General features: G+C 42.0%; 1 protein-coding gene across 3 annotated transcripts in view; it reads right to left on the bottom strand.

The window, feature by feature from the left end:
• The window catches only part of ETV1 (ETS variant transcription factor 1), a 129,965-nt gene that overhangs the window by 17,579 nt on the left and 94,329 nt on the right, over positions 1-18,057 (bottom strand). For all 3 annotated transcript variants that reach the window (XM_078663759.1, XM_078663760.1, XM_078663761.1), the window contains 2 exons: positions 13,932-14,000; positions 11,203-11,271 (listed from right to left, as the gene is read on the bottom strand). In XM_078663759.1, coding sequence (XP_078519885.1) covers positions 11,203-11,271; positions 13,932-14,000 — 138 coding nt within the window. The remainder of the gene's footprint in view (positions 1-11,202; positions 11,272-13,931; positions 14,001-18,057) is intronic.

Here is an 18,057-nt window from a genome sequence, read left to right on the forward strand (position 1 = left end):
CCAGGGGTGGGGGGATCGATATCACACACAGGAGTGACTCCTTATCAAACCAACAGCTTTTCAGGGTGGCAAGGACTGGAATCTACAGAAAGTAAATAGGCCACCAAGACTCCAATGTGTTCTGTTTTATTGCAGCGGCCTTCCTTTCGTTGAGAGAATTCTACTCCTAATTGACGCCCAAGGTCACCACCCAAGCCCATTCCTTTCTCCGACACAACATATAGGGCCAGATTCACAAACTCACTTTGGAGCACATTTAGTAGAACTACCAAACTAGCCATTCACAAATTGCTCTTTTTTAGTAACTTGTCCTTTAGAATATGGTCAGTATTCATTAACTGCATGTTTGCACCACGTCCCTACTTCCATTATTTTATATCTGAGGGTGTTGCACTACCAGTGGTTGGACATGTGTAATGCCAAACTTACTACAAAAGTGTAAGGTACAACAAAAGTGCACTTAGTGAAAACGGACAAGTAGTAAACTTACTCTAAAGTGTGAGTTACCTTTGTCATTTAGGCCCACATTTCAGATCGTTGTGCAAACTATGATCGGATTGGAAATTAACAGCTCACTCAGAATAGTGGCCCTGTGGATGAAGCACAAAAAAGGCCCTGCAAAGTTTGGTAAGTGGCCACAGAGCTGTATGCTATCCAGGTACCCAGTCCTAGCCTAGCAGTCATATACTGGTACATTGATGGTAGGGGGGTCTACGGTTGGGCCATACAGTACAGCAGTATTGTTATACCAATGAACCTACTGCAGGACTGGCCCTGTGCTAGTAAGGAGGCAGAAATAGGTATATGCACTTATGTATTTGTTTACTTTGCTCCTTTCTAAACAGGTCAACATGTAAATTAGGGCAGGTACTATTATTGATCTGCTAAAAATGTACACCAAATCACTTTGTGATTTCAATTTACAATCTTTAAAAAAAGTTTGCTATTCAACTGGAATTAAAACGACTTCATTTGAAAGAGGTGGCACAAAACGTCCAATCGTCACCAGGCGTTGAATTTCAAGTACACAAGTCACTGACAGTGCCAGATTTGGCATTTTAAAAGTAAAAGAAATTGTCACCTGTCAATTGCGCCTCTTTAAGTCAACCAATGTGGACATGTTGTGCTGGCATTTGCAGACTCGCTCTTTCCGTGAAGATACAGCAACCCTGACTAGCTGATATACAATGCAGTTAAAAACACACGGAGTCTTGATAGATAGAGGAAATCTTGGAAAAATGCCCTGTTGAAAATGGTCTTCTCAGAAAGCAGCATCAAGAAATTCCCATCAATGTCAGTGACGGGTATTTTACTTGTGACAGCGCTTTATTTCCAAGGCTGATAAATATTTCACATCTGCTCGGCTTTTGCTTACAGTATGAATCTTCTTGGGAGGAACGGATGGCCATTTGCTCGTGGACAAAAGCATTTTAAGAGCTATGGAGTGCTCACATAAAACTCTGTACATAGGACTAATGAGCTCTGGGGTAGACATCTTGTAGAATTGTGAAGCACAAGAATGGTAAATTAACATCTATAATCCAGGTCTGGTAGACTCATTGGCTCAGTGCAACATAAGATAATACTGTTATATATGGCTTCCACTGGAAGTCATTAGCATGTCCAACCAGAGCAAAATCTGGTTATTCACTGCTATGATGCAACAGTGGGAAACAACAATTGTTTCTCACTGTTGTGGTGTCATCAGAAGAGGTGGCACTTCCCCTCTGTTTGGAAGTCTCACTTGTGTCTCCAGAGACCAAAGTGAGGCAGCATAGTGGAGGCTGGAGGACTTGCCTGCATTCTACCTTCTCACCCGCGCCTCTGTACAGATGAGGGTACCGGGAGTACGCATGTGACGGGCAGCCTGTCGCATGTGCAATCTGCCGCATTTCCCTATCAGTGCAGGCCTACAGATCCACAATGACATGGGAAAGCATGCTGCACTGACCAGCAGCTCTCTGTAGGCCGCAGTCAGCTCAGTGCCTTCTTTCCGCTCTCACTGTAAGAGTGGAGAGAGCAGCTTTGGGAAGGGAGTGGGGGGGAAGGCCTAGGCAATAGTTATGGTGGGTGTCCGGGAGCCAGGCCATTTATTTTTCTATTTGGGTGGGAGGAAGGTAAATGTAGATGGTGGGAGGAATGGGTGGTAGGAGGCCAAGAATTATTTTTGAGTTTGGGAGTGGGAGGAACAACCATGTTGTATATGGCTCCCCAATTTTTCCTTTGCCCTGGTTTAGATGTTGATAGCGGATCATATTATTTAGGATTTCATAAAAGACATAACATTATAGGTGAGTAATTTGTTAACCAATATGGATGTTTTTTTAATTTGAGGGGTTCGAGTGGCATCATAGACAACTCAAGCTTCACTCTCACTGTCTATTTGATGTTACTCTGAATCCACTGGTGCAAAACATCCCCACTATTCAATGTTCCTAATTTATCATTCTTTTTCTGGTCCTCAAGTGTACCTGTACACAGAGTGCACCTTTCCTAGCACATTGTAGGGTGATGTAAATTACACCAATATTATCCTTAATTCACAAGCACAATGCTGATAACTCAGTTCTTACTGGTGTTCAGGGTAGTGAGTAAAATCAAATTAATATTTGTATCTGTAATATGTGACAAAAACAATAAGCATTCATAACTGCAAAAGGGGTTTTATTTTCTTAAGATCTATGATAACACAATAGCATGTAGTTAAAGTCCAGGAGCAGGAAGAGACAGTACAAATTGAATTGTTAGGTGTTTGGTATTTGGATAGTCTGTCGCTGTTGATGCTTGTTAGGGATGCTAGTTGTCTGACTGATGCAAGTGACTGTGTTCTGGCATGCTGGTGTATCATGAATGATTTTATGAGTTAGTTGCAAAGACTAATGAGTCACTTTACACTAAAGGCCAGAGAGATGCCTGTTGCTATTGGTCTTTAGGAAAATATGCTATGTGTGATATAATGGCAGGTTTATGTTTGCAAGTGTATGTGTTGGAGGCAATGCTCACTAAAGCTGCTACATCAGTTGAACTTTTTTCTCTCAACCGGCTTTCTCACCTGGCTTCATTTCTGTAGGTGTCATTGCAGTAGGTGAAGAGGTAGTCAAACATCGAGAATAACGGACCTCAACCGTTGATTTCAAACAAGACATAGCACAGATCACATCTCTAATGATTCTGGTGTTAGAATCAGTGATTTCTTCCATAAATGCTTCTAAAACTGGCTGTAAAAAGATATATTAGCAGCCATGGTAAAATCTGATTATCTTTGAAATTGCCCTGATGATGACCCTGGAGAAATAAATTGCATTGAGGTCGAAACATTGATATTTCCAAATCTTTGGGCTGTTTTTACATCTTTGGAGAGGGAAAATCGGGAAACAATTAGCAAACTATCACAGTCTCTTGTTACTGATCATTTATTGAGTCATTGTACTATTCTTTACGTGCCTCATTTTGTTTTTGCCAATTCTCACGTGTTTCTCACATGAGCACTGCATCATCAGTTTAATCACTTATATAGCACCCTTTTATTTGCATATTAATTCTTTTGTATTTACTTATTGTATGTACTCTTCTCATAAGCATTTATTTTGCTACTTAATTCATACACCAGACAGTTTCCAGGTCAAGTTCCTATAATTCAGAAAGTCGTCAAAAAAAGATGGATTTAAAGATCACCTCAAAGGAGTCACTGTTCCCAGAGACATATTTATTATACAATGAATCCTACGTTTATTGGATTGCTTACATTATGTATTATGTTCCCTCAAAATGAAGGCATAGCAGCTAAACAGCACTTCCTGCATCGAGAATAGGGTACTGCAGTTGCATTGAATTTAACTACAAGTATTTCTCTCCCATATCGGACCATATTACATAACATGCAGAGTTCTAAAATATAGCAATTAGCACCACGTGCATGGGGGCATGGCTAAGCCAGTCAAGATGGTTGACGTGAATTCCTGGCACTCTGCTCACCAGCCCTTCCATCCCTGCCGGTGACGAGGTGAGTAAGATGCAGATGAAGAGGGTAGGCTCACTGAGACTCATCCTTCTTTTCTAAGGCCAATGAAGAGGATCGTGAAGGTGCCTGGAGCATGACTACACTCCCAAGCAGCATGGTGGCTAACAACATGGCTGACGTTGCGGGCTGCTGACCCACACCAGGGCGACAGCGGGGATCTGGTGTTTGTTGCATGGCCCCGGATCACTGCCCCGGCGACTAGGCCCACTCCCACCGGAGGGGGCATATCACCCGCTCTGGCACCTGCACCACATAGCAAAGGCGACAAGTGGAACTTCAAGAAGTCGGCCGCACCGAAAAGGAAGTGCAGTACACACTCTTGTTCCCCGCCCACCTCAAGATTATATACAACGGCACCACCATCTTCTTTACAGACCCTAGAGAGCCCTAGGGTTGGGCAGACCTTCACCTGCTGGCGACTGCAATTGACAGAGCAATTGACAGAGCAGTGTGCACCGCTGGGCGGTTCAGCCAGCAATGGGGCAAATCGTGCAAAAGACTGTTGTCTTGGCTAGCTCCCCCAACCTGGAACAGATCATTGCAGACCAATGGCAGGCCATACAAGCTGCAACAAAGTTGGGGCCGAACAACATTACAAAAGATGACGAGAAGGGACACCACATATTCTCCTCTAAGTAAGAAACCCTCCATTCTGAAGACTCCCGAAATGGCTCACAGACACCATCCCACTTGAAAGTGACCCCGCAGACAGCAGATACTCTCATTTGAACATTCTAATATTGATCTTTCTGATAGAATGCCATTTGATGAAGTCATATCTTGTCACCTCATCAAAACCAAGCAGGCCATCACTGACACACTGGTCCCCCCTGCCGATGCACTCTGCACGAGCACACTGCGTTGCGCGCATCTGCCTCTCACCAGGGCCGTGTGCATCACTTGGGAACCTGGGACAGATGCCTTAGTTACTGGCAGCTCCTTACCAGCAGCCCTTGATCCTTAATTTGGAAGGGCATTCGTGCTACCCAGTTCTTCACCCGTGACTAGCTTTGCCCCCACGAAACACTAAGGCAAAACCAACATACTCTGTTTGGGCGTGCCACCGGCTCTGGTAAGCTCCCAGTACTGGCGTCACTCACACATCAATATGGCTCCTAGCAAAGACATCCAATTCCTCACCCTAAACATCCATGGCATGCACACCGCTAGGAAGCGATATACCATCTACTCCTATAACAAACACCAGCGGGGTGTAGGTTGGTTTTCTACAAGAGACCCGTGTCACAAAGGGTGAGCTAGATCGCTTGCACAAACTTTGGAGGGGCCTTTTTTGTGCCACAACCTACCCGTCATATGCAAGTGGCGCAAGGGTTTTGGTTTGCCCGAGACTCCCCTTCCAGAAAGCTGGTATGGTAATAAACAAGAATGCCCGCCACGCTCTCCTCGAAGTCTGCCTAGATGGACGGTCAGTTCTCATTGGAAGCATTTATATGCCCAATGCTGAGCAAGGGGCCTTCTGAGACACCCTCACTGCTGCACCTGCCCACAGCACCACATTGACGTGGATGTTATAACTGCATGCTTGAGCTAGCCCTAGAAAGATCCCATCCTCCCTTACCTCACTCTCCCCCACATGTGCAGGTAGCTTCTTTCCGAACATGGGAACATCACTGGGAACTCACAGACACATGGCGCTCATGACACCATACATAGTGGCTTTACTCCTTCCACTCCATTCCACATGACCTGCAAGTACAGCCTGGCCGCTTCCTCTGCTCTCCCATACTCGTACCCTTTATTCAGCATGCAGACTATCTGGGACGAATAGTCTCTGATCATGATGTGCACATCATCAATCTCAAATGGGTATCCTCCTTGCCTCCCCGCCCACTTTTAAGCTGCCATCAGACTTCCTTGAGGACCCAGTGTTTCTGGAAGATCAGGGACTATGCATCCGGCAATACATCTCCAAAAACAGCATCAACTAAGGTGCTGGAATGGGATGCCTTTAAGGTGGTTACGAGAGGAACCTTTATCCAGGAGACTGCAGGACCCTGAAGATGGTCATTGAGGCATAGGGGCATGCCTGAATTGCCCTCTCCAAGGAAGCAGACACTGATCTTGCGCTCGGCTGCCAACTAGCAGAAGCTAAAAATGCATATGTATCCCTCCTTGAAAACCTGCAGCACAAACATTTCACAGCCCATGTAGCTAGAGTTCACCAGAAGGGTGACAAGCATGGCAGACTCTTAGCTTGGCTTATCAGGCAGGAGATGATGACTCATTCCATAACCGAAGTGGTCAATCTTGCAGGTATTATGGTCCACAACCAAGGTGGTATACTGCAGACCTTCTATGAGTACTACTCATCCATCTACAAGGCGCCCCAAAACACCCAGGCAGATCACACAGACACGTTCCTGGTGAGCCACTCCTTAGATGTGGAGATCACGCCAACGGACATAAGCAGGTGACCTTGCTGGGCTTAGACGGTTTGCCCCTGGAGCACTACAACAACTTTGAAATGTACAAAGCATCACTGGGTAGTGGTGAGCTTCCCCACTCAATGCACGAGTCACTCCTGGTTTCCCTCCCCAAGCCAGTCAAGGCCACTACACTGCTGGCTTCTTACAGACCCATAGCTATGCTCGGTGGATTATAAAATTCTAGGCAAGATTATAGCTGATCGATCAGCCCAGACCCCCCCGGAACTCGTACCCCCTCCAATCAAAACAGCTTAGTCCCGGGCCACAGCACTTTCCCAGAATATCTGCCATCTCTTCCATGTGCATTCTAAATTTAGAGAAGGCATTTCATACTCTGCCCTGGCATTACCTATTCACGGTAAATGCATGGGGTTAGGACCCCGGCTTTTAGCCTACACAAAACTGTTATACTCCTACCCAACGTCCTGGACCTCTCGATGCTCGAAGTTGGCACCGTCTTCGCAGAGGGGCATCTTCTTCCATTTGATCAGCTGGACGGGGAGAGTGGTCTACCGTCGAGGCAGTTCCTCCTTTACAGGCAGCTCAGCCACACATGCCATACCCTCTGTGACCTTTCGTGGGTTGGGGGGAGAGCTCACAACACACCCAGTGCTCCACCACCATATCGTATAAAGCCACACTTGAGATGACGACCGCCCCACTCAAAGCGCTTTGCCAAAAGTGCGAGGATGCTCTGTGATAAGGAATGGAAGTGGGCACTTGAGTTCCCAAAAAAGGTCCCTGCAATTCCCGGTTCAAGAACATACAGTTCTTCATCTTACACAGGGCTTATCTAACCCCAGCTTAGATGCACCACCATTTCCCCTAGACACAGTTTGAATGTCCTCACTGCCGGACCCCAGACGTGACGTTTAGACACATGCTATGGTCCTTTCCAACCCTTCAAAGCTATTGGCACGCTACTCACACTGCGCTGCATGGTGAAAGAACTCCCAGAAATACACACGTGTAAAGCATGCTTCCTAGGCACATTCAAACACAAAAAGCAACTGAAAATATGGGCCCATTTTGCAGCCCTAGCCCTGTTACTCACAGAGCACATAATCACACTCCACTAGCGCTCTCCAACAGCACCCCCCGTGGGGGCATGGAGAGGAGTGATGTGAAAATGGGTTGCGGCCTAGGACGCCCTGACGTACGAGGATGTCCGTCATATGCACCAGCAGCCCATATCCGCTGTGGGCTGCCCTACTAACACACTTGCATCAGGTAGTGGAAAAGGATGACCTGCCGCCATGAGTGCAACCACTTATCACCCCTTATGTAAGGTCTATTCCCTAAGGCAGGGTTCCCAGTCATGATGATGCCTGCTACTCCTGTGACACGCTCCATTCCCACTCACGATCTGCACACTGGGGCGGGGGCTCCCATGCCTCCCTGCCTAGGACCCCCCCACCCCTCAGAACTACCACTGCAGCTGAAAATGCTAGCCCCCTACCCACCCAGTCTCCCACAGTTCACTCCAAGTTATGTTACAGAAGCGCCATCTACAGCAGGCCATGAGCAATAAGCACCAAAAACAAGGCAAATCTACATGCCGAGGAGTGCCCCATACAATTGCTATGTCTAGTGTGTACTGCTTAGTCTGTTACTTTTATTTACCTCACAATATTGCAATATGATGTAAAGCACTGTATGTTGCTGTTGTTTAAAATGCAAAATCCCTTTAAATAGTTTTAAAAAACAATTTGCACCACGTGCATTTGACGCCCCATACTTTGTTATTACAGAAGAGGCCTCCTATAATACCAAAACTATGACACATGTCTGAAGTGATGTTGCAATAATTAGTGGGCATTTACCTCTTAGAATGGGAATCTATGTCTTCCCAGCCCATAATGCCTCTTTGAAATAAGTGGCAAATGTAAAACAAATAGCAGATGATCTACACAATGTGCCTTTCAGGACTCCCTCTCCATTCTTGACATTCCCTCTCCAGGTAGTGCAGTAAATTACAGCAACCTACTTTTCCCCAAAGGGATTTCTTGCCTTATATGTAATCCCCAATGCTGTCAGGAAGCACAACCAGTACCACACCTACCTATAAGGACCCCATGGGCCCTCTTGAACAATAAGGGGTCTATTAGAAAGGCGGACTTATCGTCACCGCCCATATGGCGGTGGCGATCAGCCCATTTCCGTCCACCTGCCTAAGATTTCCCCCCACCATATTACGATGGCGGTGGGGACCCAGGCGGACGGAAAGACAGTCTGCCAGTTTCCCACCCGTAGGCAATCCGCCTGAATGCCTACAGGGCGGTAAAGACCTGCAATGAAGGCACCGACATCCATATCATGATGATGGCGGTCTCATGCCTTTCCATGGCGGAGACTCCGCCATGGAAAGGCATGCGGAGAATGACTTTGGGGGCCCTTTGCGGGAGGGGGTGGCTGCACATGGGGGCCATGGTGGCCGTGGCATCCTAATTGGCAGAGGGGGACCACCACACCACTGGAGGCTGGTCCCAACACTGCTAGGGTGGCGGGCGGACTGGAGTCCGCCCGCAATCCGATTAGACCCTTAAGAGTCGCCCACTTCGCCTACACAAATCATCCTTTGAGACAGCCTCTGTTAGACTGCACATGAATCACAGTGGCATATTTGTACACTAATAACTCACATGTGCATATGTAATATCTATATAGCAGAAATATTGCTCAGGGACAAGTGAGGGCCAAATGAAAACTATTGGGCGATGGAAGACGAATCAAGAAGTTAAATTCATCAAGTTATATGCATTTTAATTACATTATATTGCCCATCTGTACAGTTCATATGCGAAGAGAGACTGTGTGATTTGGCTAGAATCACACTATTGTTTTGAGTCAAAAGCCTTCATTAAAATCCAAAAATCTAACATCACAATTCAGAGGCTAGACATGCCCCTATCATCTGTGTGATTATGTTAAGCTGCACAGCAGGCTGGAGCGTGGGTAGGAAAAATCTGAAGAGCAATCGCCCTGAGCTTGATTCCATTGGTGCAGTTTCTGAAATAGAACCCATTATGTTTTAGAAAATTGCTGAGAAAGGAACTAGATCTTATGTATTAGGAACCTACAGATTTTTGTGTGTGCGTTCTACTCTATAATAAACAAGTTTCGTTGTTACATCATCACACTCCCTTTCAAATACAGGAATATAACATTAGGAGGTCATTCTATAATATTCCATGTTACAAGCTCATAAGAACAACTCCTACTAGATCTTTTAGAACAAGAATTGGCATTGCCTATTGGCCTGGCTTTAATGTGGCTACACGTGTAAACATAAGGATTCACAAATGATTTTCACATGCTCTGCATGCACACATGGTTTCTATCACATTAAAACCTGCTCGCTTTTCCTATGCTGGAAAAAAAGTTGGAAACTTGATTGCTTTCTGTATAAAATACTTATAGGAGATGGAGAACTGAATGTGACAAACGGCTTGATGCCTGGGTTTATTTTTCTGATGTAAATAGTACCTTATGCATTCAAATAGAAGGACCTCTTGGAAGATGGAATGACACATTAAACAGCCAATTGCTTGAGGGGACAGGGTAATACTCCGTTGGGAGAAACCAAAACTCACTCGGAGTCATTTTAAGAACTGGTAAGAGCACGTCAAAAAACACAGCTGCAATGTCAAGCCAGACCTAATAAGACAGCCAACAGAATTTAGTGACTAATCGCCCAAAAACACCAGAGTAATTAGCCTTTTCCTCTGCACTCCAGCTGACCCACGAACAGCGAGACCTCCGCCAGCGTGATGGCAAAGAAGATTATGCTCTGCCCTTGTGCCCCTGCAGACTGACCCCAAACCTCTTCACTGGGATGTCAAATGAAAATCAAAGGCAATATCCACGAGTATTAAATCCATTTAAAGAGACAGTGCCAGTGTACACCTCATCCTGAAAACATCTCTCAAATAAGGGTTCTGAAATGTTTTCCTTCTCAGAAGAAAGAGTTGGCTTCAGCAGTAGCAAATACAGCGTCGCTTTCTGCTTGCTTTATTAATGTATCTGTGTAAGCTTCAAGCTAAATATCTAACAAAGAGCAATTATCTGCACACAACTCTGCGAGGCTAAATCCACTACTTCAAACAGATTGACAACAATCTCTCGTCCAATCAGAGGGAAGGAGGATAGAAACAAAGTAATACTTTTAATAAAGAAAATGTATCCTGAAACCAAAACATGCCTATGGAAAATTGTCAACAGATTGTGTGCTAATTCTTCGCACAAAAGTCCCAACACAGGAAAATTCGTTCTGACGTTCACCCCACCATAGGCCAGAATATATAAACTGCCTACAATGCTGCTTTTTTGTCCTGCGCTGATTGGCCTACAGGTGCTTTTTAGCATCACACTACACATCTGTGAGTGGCATGTTACTTTGTGTCATTTCTTTTTACAGCTGTGAGACCTATTGTACACAGCACAAAAACAACATTCTCCTTTTATAAACAATAGATATTAAAAAACCCTTATTTTGCTGCTTACAACCTGCGCTGCCTGCTGAAGAAACGGGGCAAAATATATGAAATTTCTGAAAATGTAGTTTGGCGCACAAGAGCACCTCCGTGCAAAAGAGCACAAAATACATCGTCAGCATCACCGCATAAAGTCCCAGGACACACTTTAAAAACACAAATGTATTTTAGAAAATGAAATTCAAGAAGGCTTTATACAACCATTGCAGTGAAACATTTAGATGCAAGCATTGCGGCATACCATCAAACTTCTCTGGAACCACACAGGTGTCGTCGTAGAACTGTCTGGGTCCCTTTTCAAACAGGCAACCTGCACAAGAAAAAAATCATATTCATTGGCACCAGCAAGCACTTAAGAAACCCTGGATGGTATCAGTATAATGGTAAGAGAAGTGATTGACTGTTCACTCTCAATAGCACATATAATAATGCAAGAGTGGTTTTATTGTGTCTAGGTTCGCATCCGGCTGTGGGAATGGGAATGTTCGCAGAGAAAGCATACATTGATTTCTTAGTTATCAGTAGACAGGGAAAACCCGGTACTGCAACGGGAGAGTGAATAAGAGAACAAAACCCTAAGACAGTGTTTCCAAAGGAATCATTCACCAGCAGTAGTCTGTTATTCATCCGCCACTTGTCGCTTCACCCACTGTGCACTGCGTCCGTCCTTGCACCTTTTCTTCTGCACATGGACCTGCTGTCACCATTCTGCCTCGTTTGCACATTACTGATCCTACAGGAGGCCTGAGACTATTAACATCAGCATTGCCTATACCTTCAGGTTGCAGAGCCCCCCTCTTTCTTTCAATCCAATTGGTTGTTTTACGGTTGCTGTCCCACTGTAAACAACCAATTAATGTTAGTGAGTGACTGACTCCTTTAGGAACACTGTCCTATGTTTTATATTTTGATATCTTGCCCTGCTTGCACATTATGGTGAATTCTTTAAAATGAAAACTTAATTTCTTGCAGTACTGTCTCTACAATTTGAATGCGCGAGAGCGCACGTATAGAAACCTGCTGCACACCATTACCTGTCACAGTGCATTATAAGACAATATCGTGTCACAGTGTGCTGTAGTAAATCCTTAAATGGCACGGCGCACTGTGGAACAGCATTACCTGCTGCAGGGCACTGAGGTGCATACATATGAGTGCACTCTATCACAGCTTTTCGTTTCAAAGTGTGCTGACACCTCCATACTGCATCGTATGTCACTGTGCACTGTAGCATAGCTTTGCACATCACAGTGCACTGGTGTACACCACATGTGTGAAAGTGCGCGGATGACATATCATTGCATGTTATTGTGTACTGTGTACAAGAATTGTTATCTTGGTACACTGTGCCACAACATTATAAGTAATAATTAATTGTATATGCCAAAGTGCATTGGGGGAAGGGGGGGTCTCTGAGGTATTTCATTCACGAAGCTGCACCCCCGCCATCCCCCTCCACTCAAAGGGTGTATTTTTTTTTTTTTAAGAAAACGAAAGGTTTGTGTTACAGAAACAAATGTAGTGCAAAAACCTTCAGGTTAGATTAAAAACCTGGTTTCTGGACCATAATGACTCTGAAAACGCTTACAATTTTCCGGTGGTTTGACTCTAATTTTACTGGATACTTTCAACAGATATAGCGCTTTGTCTGTTGCATTGAAAACACCAGCTATAACTTTTCACATTCCTAGTGTCCTCATAAAATTCAGATTTTGTTTGAGCATGCAGTGAAGAAGACCTCCTTGAGAACTAACAGCCTGATTCATGAAGCTAAATGCGCTCGCAAAAGGGCCAGATTCTGAGAATCTGGCCCTTTGCGAGTGAAATTTTTGCATTTGGGATTCATCATCCCAAATGCAAAAATCGCTAATAAAGAATTAGCAAATATGCGAGGATTAGCATTTAAAGAATCTCTATTAGAGATTCCTTAAATGCTATTCATGACACATTTAAAAATTGCGAATTTGCAATTTAGGACCGCTATTTACCGCGAGGTCAAACCTCGTGGTAAATAGCTAAAACTTAGAAAAATGCATTTAAATGCATTTTTCTAAGTTGCATGTTACACACACACATGTCCTTTGGACATGTGTGTGCGCAACACTAATGTAGATTACATTTCAGGGGTGCTACAGGGTGTCCTTTGGACACCCCTGGCACCCTTGAAATGGCATCCTTATTTGCGAGTAGCAAATTGCTAATCGCAAATAAGGAATAACTCCCCATTCATTCACTATGCGCCTTTAGGCCCATAGGAATGAATGGGGAGTTATTCCTTATTTGCGATTAGCAATTTGCTACTCGCAAATAAGGAATGTGTAGGAATCGCAATTTATTTAGCAATTCCTACATGAATCCCGTTTTGCAAGTCCTTAATAGCGATTCCTTATGAATTGCTATCAGGGGCTCGCAAAACGGGAGATTGATGAATCAGGCTGTAAGTGCATGTGTAACATAATTTGGGAAAGTGCAAAGGCAACGTGTGTACCTCACCCACCAGAAAACAGCCTTGTGTGGGGAGTCCAAAAAGAAAAGCCCTTAAAATTGTAAACAAAATGACCTTGGGTGCCCATGTCTCAGAGTCAATGCCATTTCCTGGCACCTGGAACATCTGGAATAGCAATGCTCCCAAACAGAGACTGCGAGGACGCCCACCAAAAACTCTGAGATGGCGCTCAGCATTCTACTGAATGGGTCGCTTAAATAATATTAACTAAGGCATGAGGCGCCTGTCTGTTCTCAGCAATTCACCTGCAGCTCTGAGGTTTGGACACCGATTGTATGTCCTTGCGTTACATTAAGAGCCATCCGTAGGGAACACGTCTTGCCACTGGTCTGGACTGGCGTCCCCGAATTCAAACCGCCCAGAGTTAGTTGAACTTGAGGAAAGTGAAAGGCACTTTAAAGTGCAGATTGGGTCCAATATATCTAAGAGGGCACTACACGAAACTGTTAGAGTGAAAAACGTACCGTCTGTCCGGTTCGGGTGGGCTAGGAATCCGTCTGGCCTCATGTACAGGGTATGGCAGCTAGGCACTTCTGAAAGAAGAAGACATGAACTGTCAAAGGCGTCTCTGGAATTGAAAGCGCGCAGGTTATCGACGAGACAGGCTGCAGTCAGGGGAATAGGAGGAAAGGACTTTAAGTCACTGCGAGGGGGAACCTGTCAACACATAGTTAGTATGTAAGCAGAATGACACACAAAGCAGAGCACTTGTCCTCGCACAGCGACACTCGACCTCAAAGTGACCTTGAGCTCATCCGAGCCAAGGAGCAAAAGCTTACAAACAAGAAATGAGACGTCAAAAACAGATGAGGAAATAACTCATGTGTGTCTTTACACAGGTTTATACCTCGAGTATGAATCACTGCAACACAGATGTGGCCTGCATCATTCACGTACATCATAACTAACATCAGGAGCTTCAAAATGTAGCAAACAACATACTTTTTTTGTAATAAGCAAATCTAATTTGTATAAATAAAAATATGAAAATAGGCGAACAAACTTCTGTAAAGCCAGTAGGAAAATAAAATTCAGGACACATTTCTTAAATGCATAAAATCCTATTAAATCCAATTAAAACTTTCTACCCTGATCTTCACCCAATGAATCAAGACACTTTGGCGCACATGAACATACTCATGGGGAAACACCAACACCTTTTATTTGTGTTAAGTGCCCCTTTTTGGAAGAGCAGGTGCTAAATTGGGTACACACTTCATGATAAAGACAATCATTTGATATCTGATTCTTTTTAAATATCTGCAAAAGCATAAATAACCAAACGCAAGGTGTTCCAGATACACCAGATGTTTAACAAGGTTTGGCTAAATCAACATATACATATTTTTTTTTTGACTGGAAAAAACAAAGATTAAAGTAACATGCTAGTTAGGTGAAACTTTCAGTGATACCTTAACGTTTTAACCTAAAAAAACACTGAAATTCAACATTCATAGTTATCACAAGTAACTATAACTCATACCTTAAAATAACTAGAACTTGTGACCCCGCCATACACAGTCTTGTCATCAGTGATGTAATTTCAGATGTTGCAATGATGTTACCAATAATGTCATAGAACAAGTCAAGATTGGTGTAATATGAGAGGTCATAAGCAGTACATAGCTCAGACAGTGGAGCTGGCCCCTGCACTCAACCCCTTGCAATCGATTTACCCCATGCACCACACACCTTCTGGTATGAGCACGGTGCGGTTGGTCTACAGGTTCTGGCAGTACTCAGGCATGACTTAATGACTTTGTCAGAGTCACAAAGCCAAAATACAAAAAGTAGGGCTATTGGCTTTATGAAGGGGTGAGCATACCAATATATATAAAGCAGATCTATCACCTTTGTTTAAAAATCACCAATAATTATTTTCAAAGGTACATTTCATTTATTCACACAATGCAACGTTTAATAACAGTGATTACTGCACAAAAAGTTTAATAGAAATATTTATATACAAATATTTTTTAAATAAAACCAACATGTCTCTAAGTCTTTGTTTTGAAAATTTTCAGTCCACAAAATACAATCATAAAAACAACCACAAGACAGCCCTGCGCTCCAACTGAAGAGCATAGAGCTCAAGCTTGGAGTGTGTTTGAAAAATATTGTCTAATGAGGTCATTGATTCGATCACCACAAGACTAACTCCGTGCAAAAATGGTGAGGGTCTGGGGCTTTGTTATGGGCTTATTATAAACCCTGTAATATAGGGAAATTCAACAAAGTTGTCCTGTCCTTATACATCCAAACATACAAGAGAACACACTGCATATAATATGCAAAAAGGTTTGCCTGCCATAATTTGTAGAGCATGTTTTCATAGAATTGTTTACATTTAAAACAAAAATGTCTGGGTTCAGGGTGTAATTTTCAATGCAAATGAAGGGCATGTTAAAGCTAACTTTTGGATCAATGCAACAAAGAAAGTATGTGAATGAGCGGTAACCAGATTTGCAACCTGCCAAATAAAATAAGTATATATACAAAAAATAGTAACTACCAGCAAAATATTGTTAAATATCGAAGCAGCAATATGTTTGCTGGTGTACAGTCATAATATCGAGTCAATTATTTCGACTGGACAGAATATCGAGTAAAAAATATAGAATGGACATAATATCGACTAGACATAATATAGACAACAAAAATATCGACTAGAGAAAATTAATATCGAATAGAATGGACATAATATCGAATCAAAAATATAGAATGGACATAATATCGACTAGACATAATATAGACAACAAAAATATCGAATTTAAGGTAAGTTAATAATAATTTAAATTTTTTGTGTAATATAAGTCTGTAGCGGGTTGTGGGTTTATAGGGGAATAGGGTGGGAAGTAATTTAATTCTAATTAATTAAATATGTTAATTTATTTATTGATATATATTTAGAATTAATTGTTAATTAATTATTAATTGGTAATTAATTAAAATATAATTGGTAATTAATTATAATTGATTAATTGATAAATATTTTAATTTTAGTAATTTATTTTCTGTAGCGGGTTGTGGGTTTATAGGGGAATAGGGTGGGAAGTAATTTAATTATAATTAATTAAATATGTTAATTTATTTATTGATAATAATTTAGAATTAATTGTTAATTAATTATTAATTGGTAATTAATTAAAATATAATTGGTAATTAATTATAATTGATTAATTGATAAATATTTTAATTTTAGTAATTTATTTTCTGTAGCGGGTTGTGGGTTTATAGGGGAATAGGGTGGGAAGTAATTTAATTATAATTAATTAAATATGTTAATTTATTTATTGATATTTTTTAAAAATTATTTGTTAATTAATTATTAATTGGTAATTAATTAAAATATAATTGGTAATTAATTATAATTGATTAATTGATAAATATTTTAATTTTAGGGTTCAGGGTCAGTTTTCAGTTTTTGGGTAAAGGGGTATTTTTAGGGTTCAGGGTCAGTTTTCAGTTTTTGGGTAAAGGGGTATTTTTAGGGTTCAGGGTCAGTTTTCAGTTTTTGGGGTAAAGGGGTATTTTTAGGGTTCAGGGTCAGTTTTCAGTTTGTAGGTAAAGGGGTATTTTTAGGGTTCAGGGTCAGTTTTCAGTTTTTGGGTAAAGGGGTATTTTTAGGGTTCAGGGTCAGTTTTCAGTTTTTGGGTAAAGGGGTATTTTTAGGGTTCAGGGTCAGTTTTCAGTTTTTGGGTAAAGGGGTATTTTTAGGGTTCAGGGTCAGTTTTCAGTTTTTGGGGTAAAGGGGTATTTTTAGGGTTCAGGGACAGTTTTCAGTTTTTGGGGTAAAGGGGTATTTTTAGGGTTCAGGGTCAGTTTTCAGTTTTTGGTTAAAGGGGTATTTTTAGGGTTCAGGGTCAGTTTTCAGTTTTTGGGGTAAAGGGGTATTTTTAGGGTTCAGGGTCAGTTTTCAGTTTGTAGGTAAAGGGGTATTTTTAGGGTTCAGGGTCAGTTTTCAGTTTTTGGGTAAAGGGGTATTTTTAGGGTTCAGGGTCAGTTTTCAGTTTTCGGGTAAAGGGATATTTTTAGGGTTCAGGGTCAGTTTTCAGTTTATGGGTAAAGGGGTATTTTTAGGGTTCAGGGTCAGTTTTGGGTTTTTGGGGTACAGGGGTACTTTGTAAAAATAAAGTAAAATTACATTTAAATTACATTTATTTAATAAAATTAAATTATATTAAATTATATTATAATATTTTTTATTAATTTATATTCAAAAAATTATTATATACTTACCAATACTTATGTTGTAATGGTATGCGTTGTAAAGGTATATGCGTTGTAAAATCTTGCGTTGTAAATGTATGCGTTGTAAAAGTTTTTGCGTTGTAAAAGTTTTGTTGTAATGGTAGGCGTTGTAAAAGTATGCGTTGTAACGTCATACATCCCTGGAGTGGGAATAGTAATTTTAACCTCTACGCTATCCAGCGCTTTCCCTACTGTTGCACCCACTGGAGTGGGAGTAGTAAATTTTACCTCTACGCTATCCAACACTTTTGCTAATTTTGAACTCACTATAGTTGTAACAATAAATTTTAAACATTTTCTAAAATGTTATATATGTTTATTTAATAATATGTTTAAATA

The sequence above is a fragment of the Lissotriton helveticus genome, chromosome 10 (genome assembly GCF_964261635.1).
Source record: "Lissotriton helveticus chromosome 10, aLisHel1.1, whole genome shotgun sequence".
NCBI classification, from domain to species: domain Eukaryota; kingdom Metazoa; phylum Chordata; class Amphibia; order Caudata; family Salamandridae; genus Lissotriton; species Lissotriton helveticus.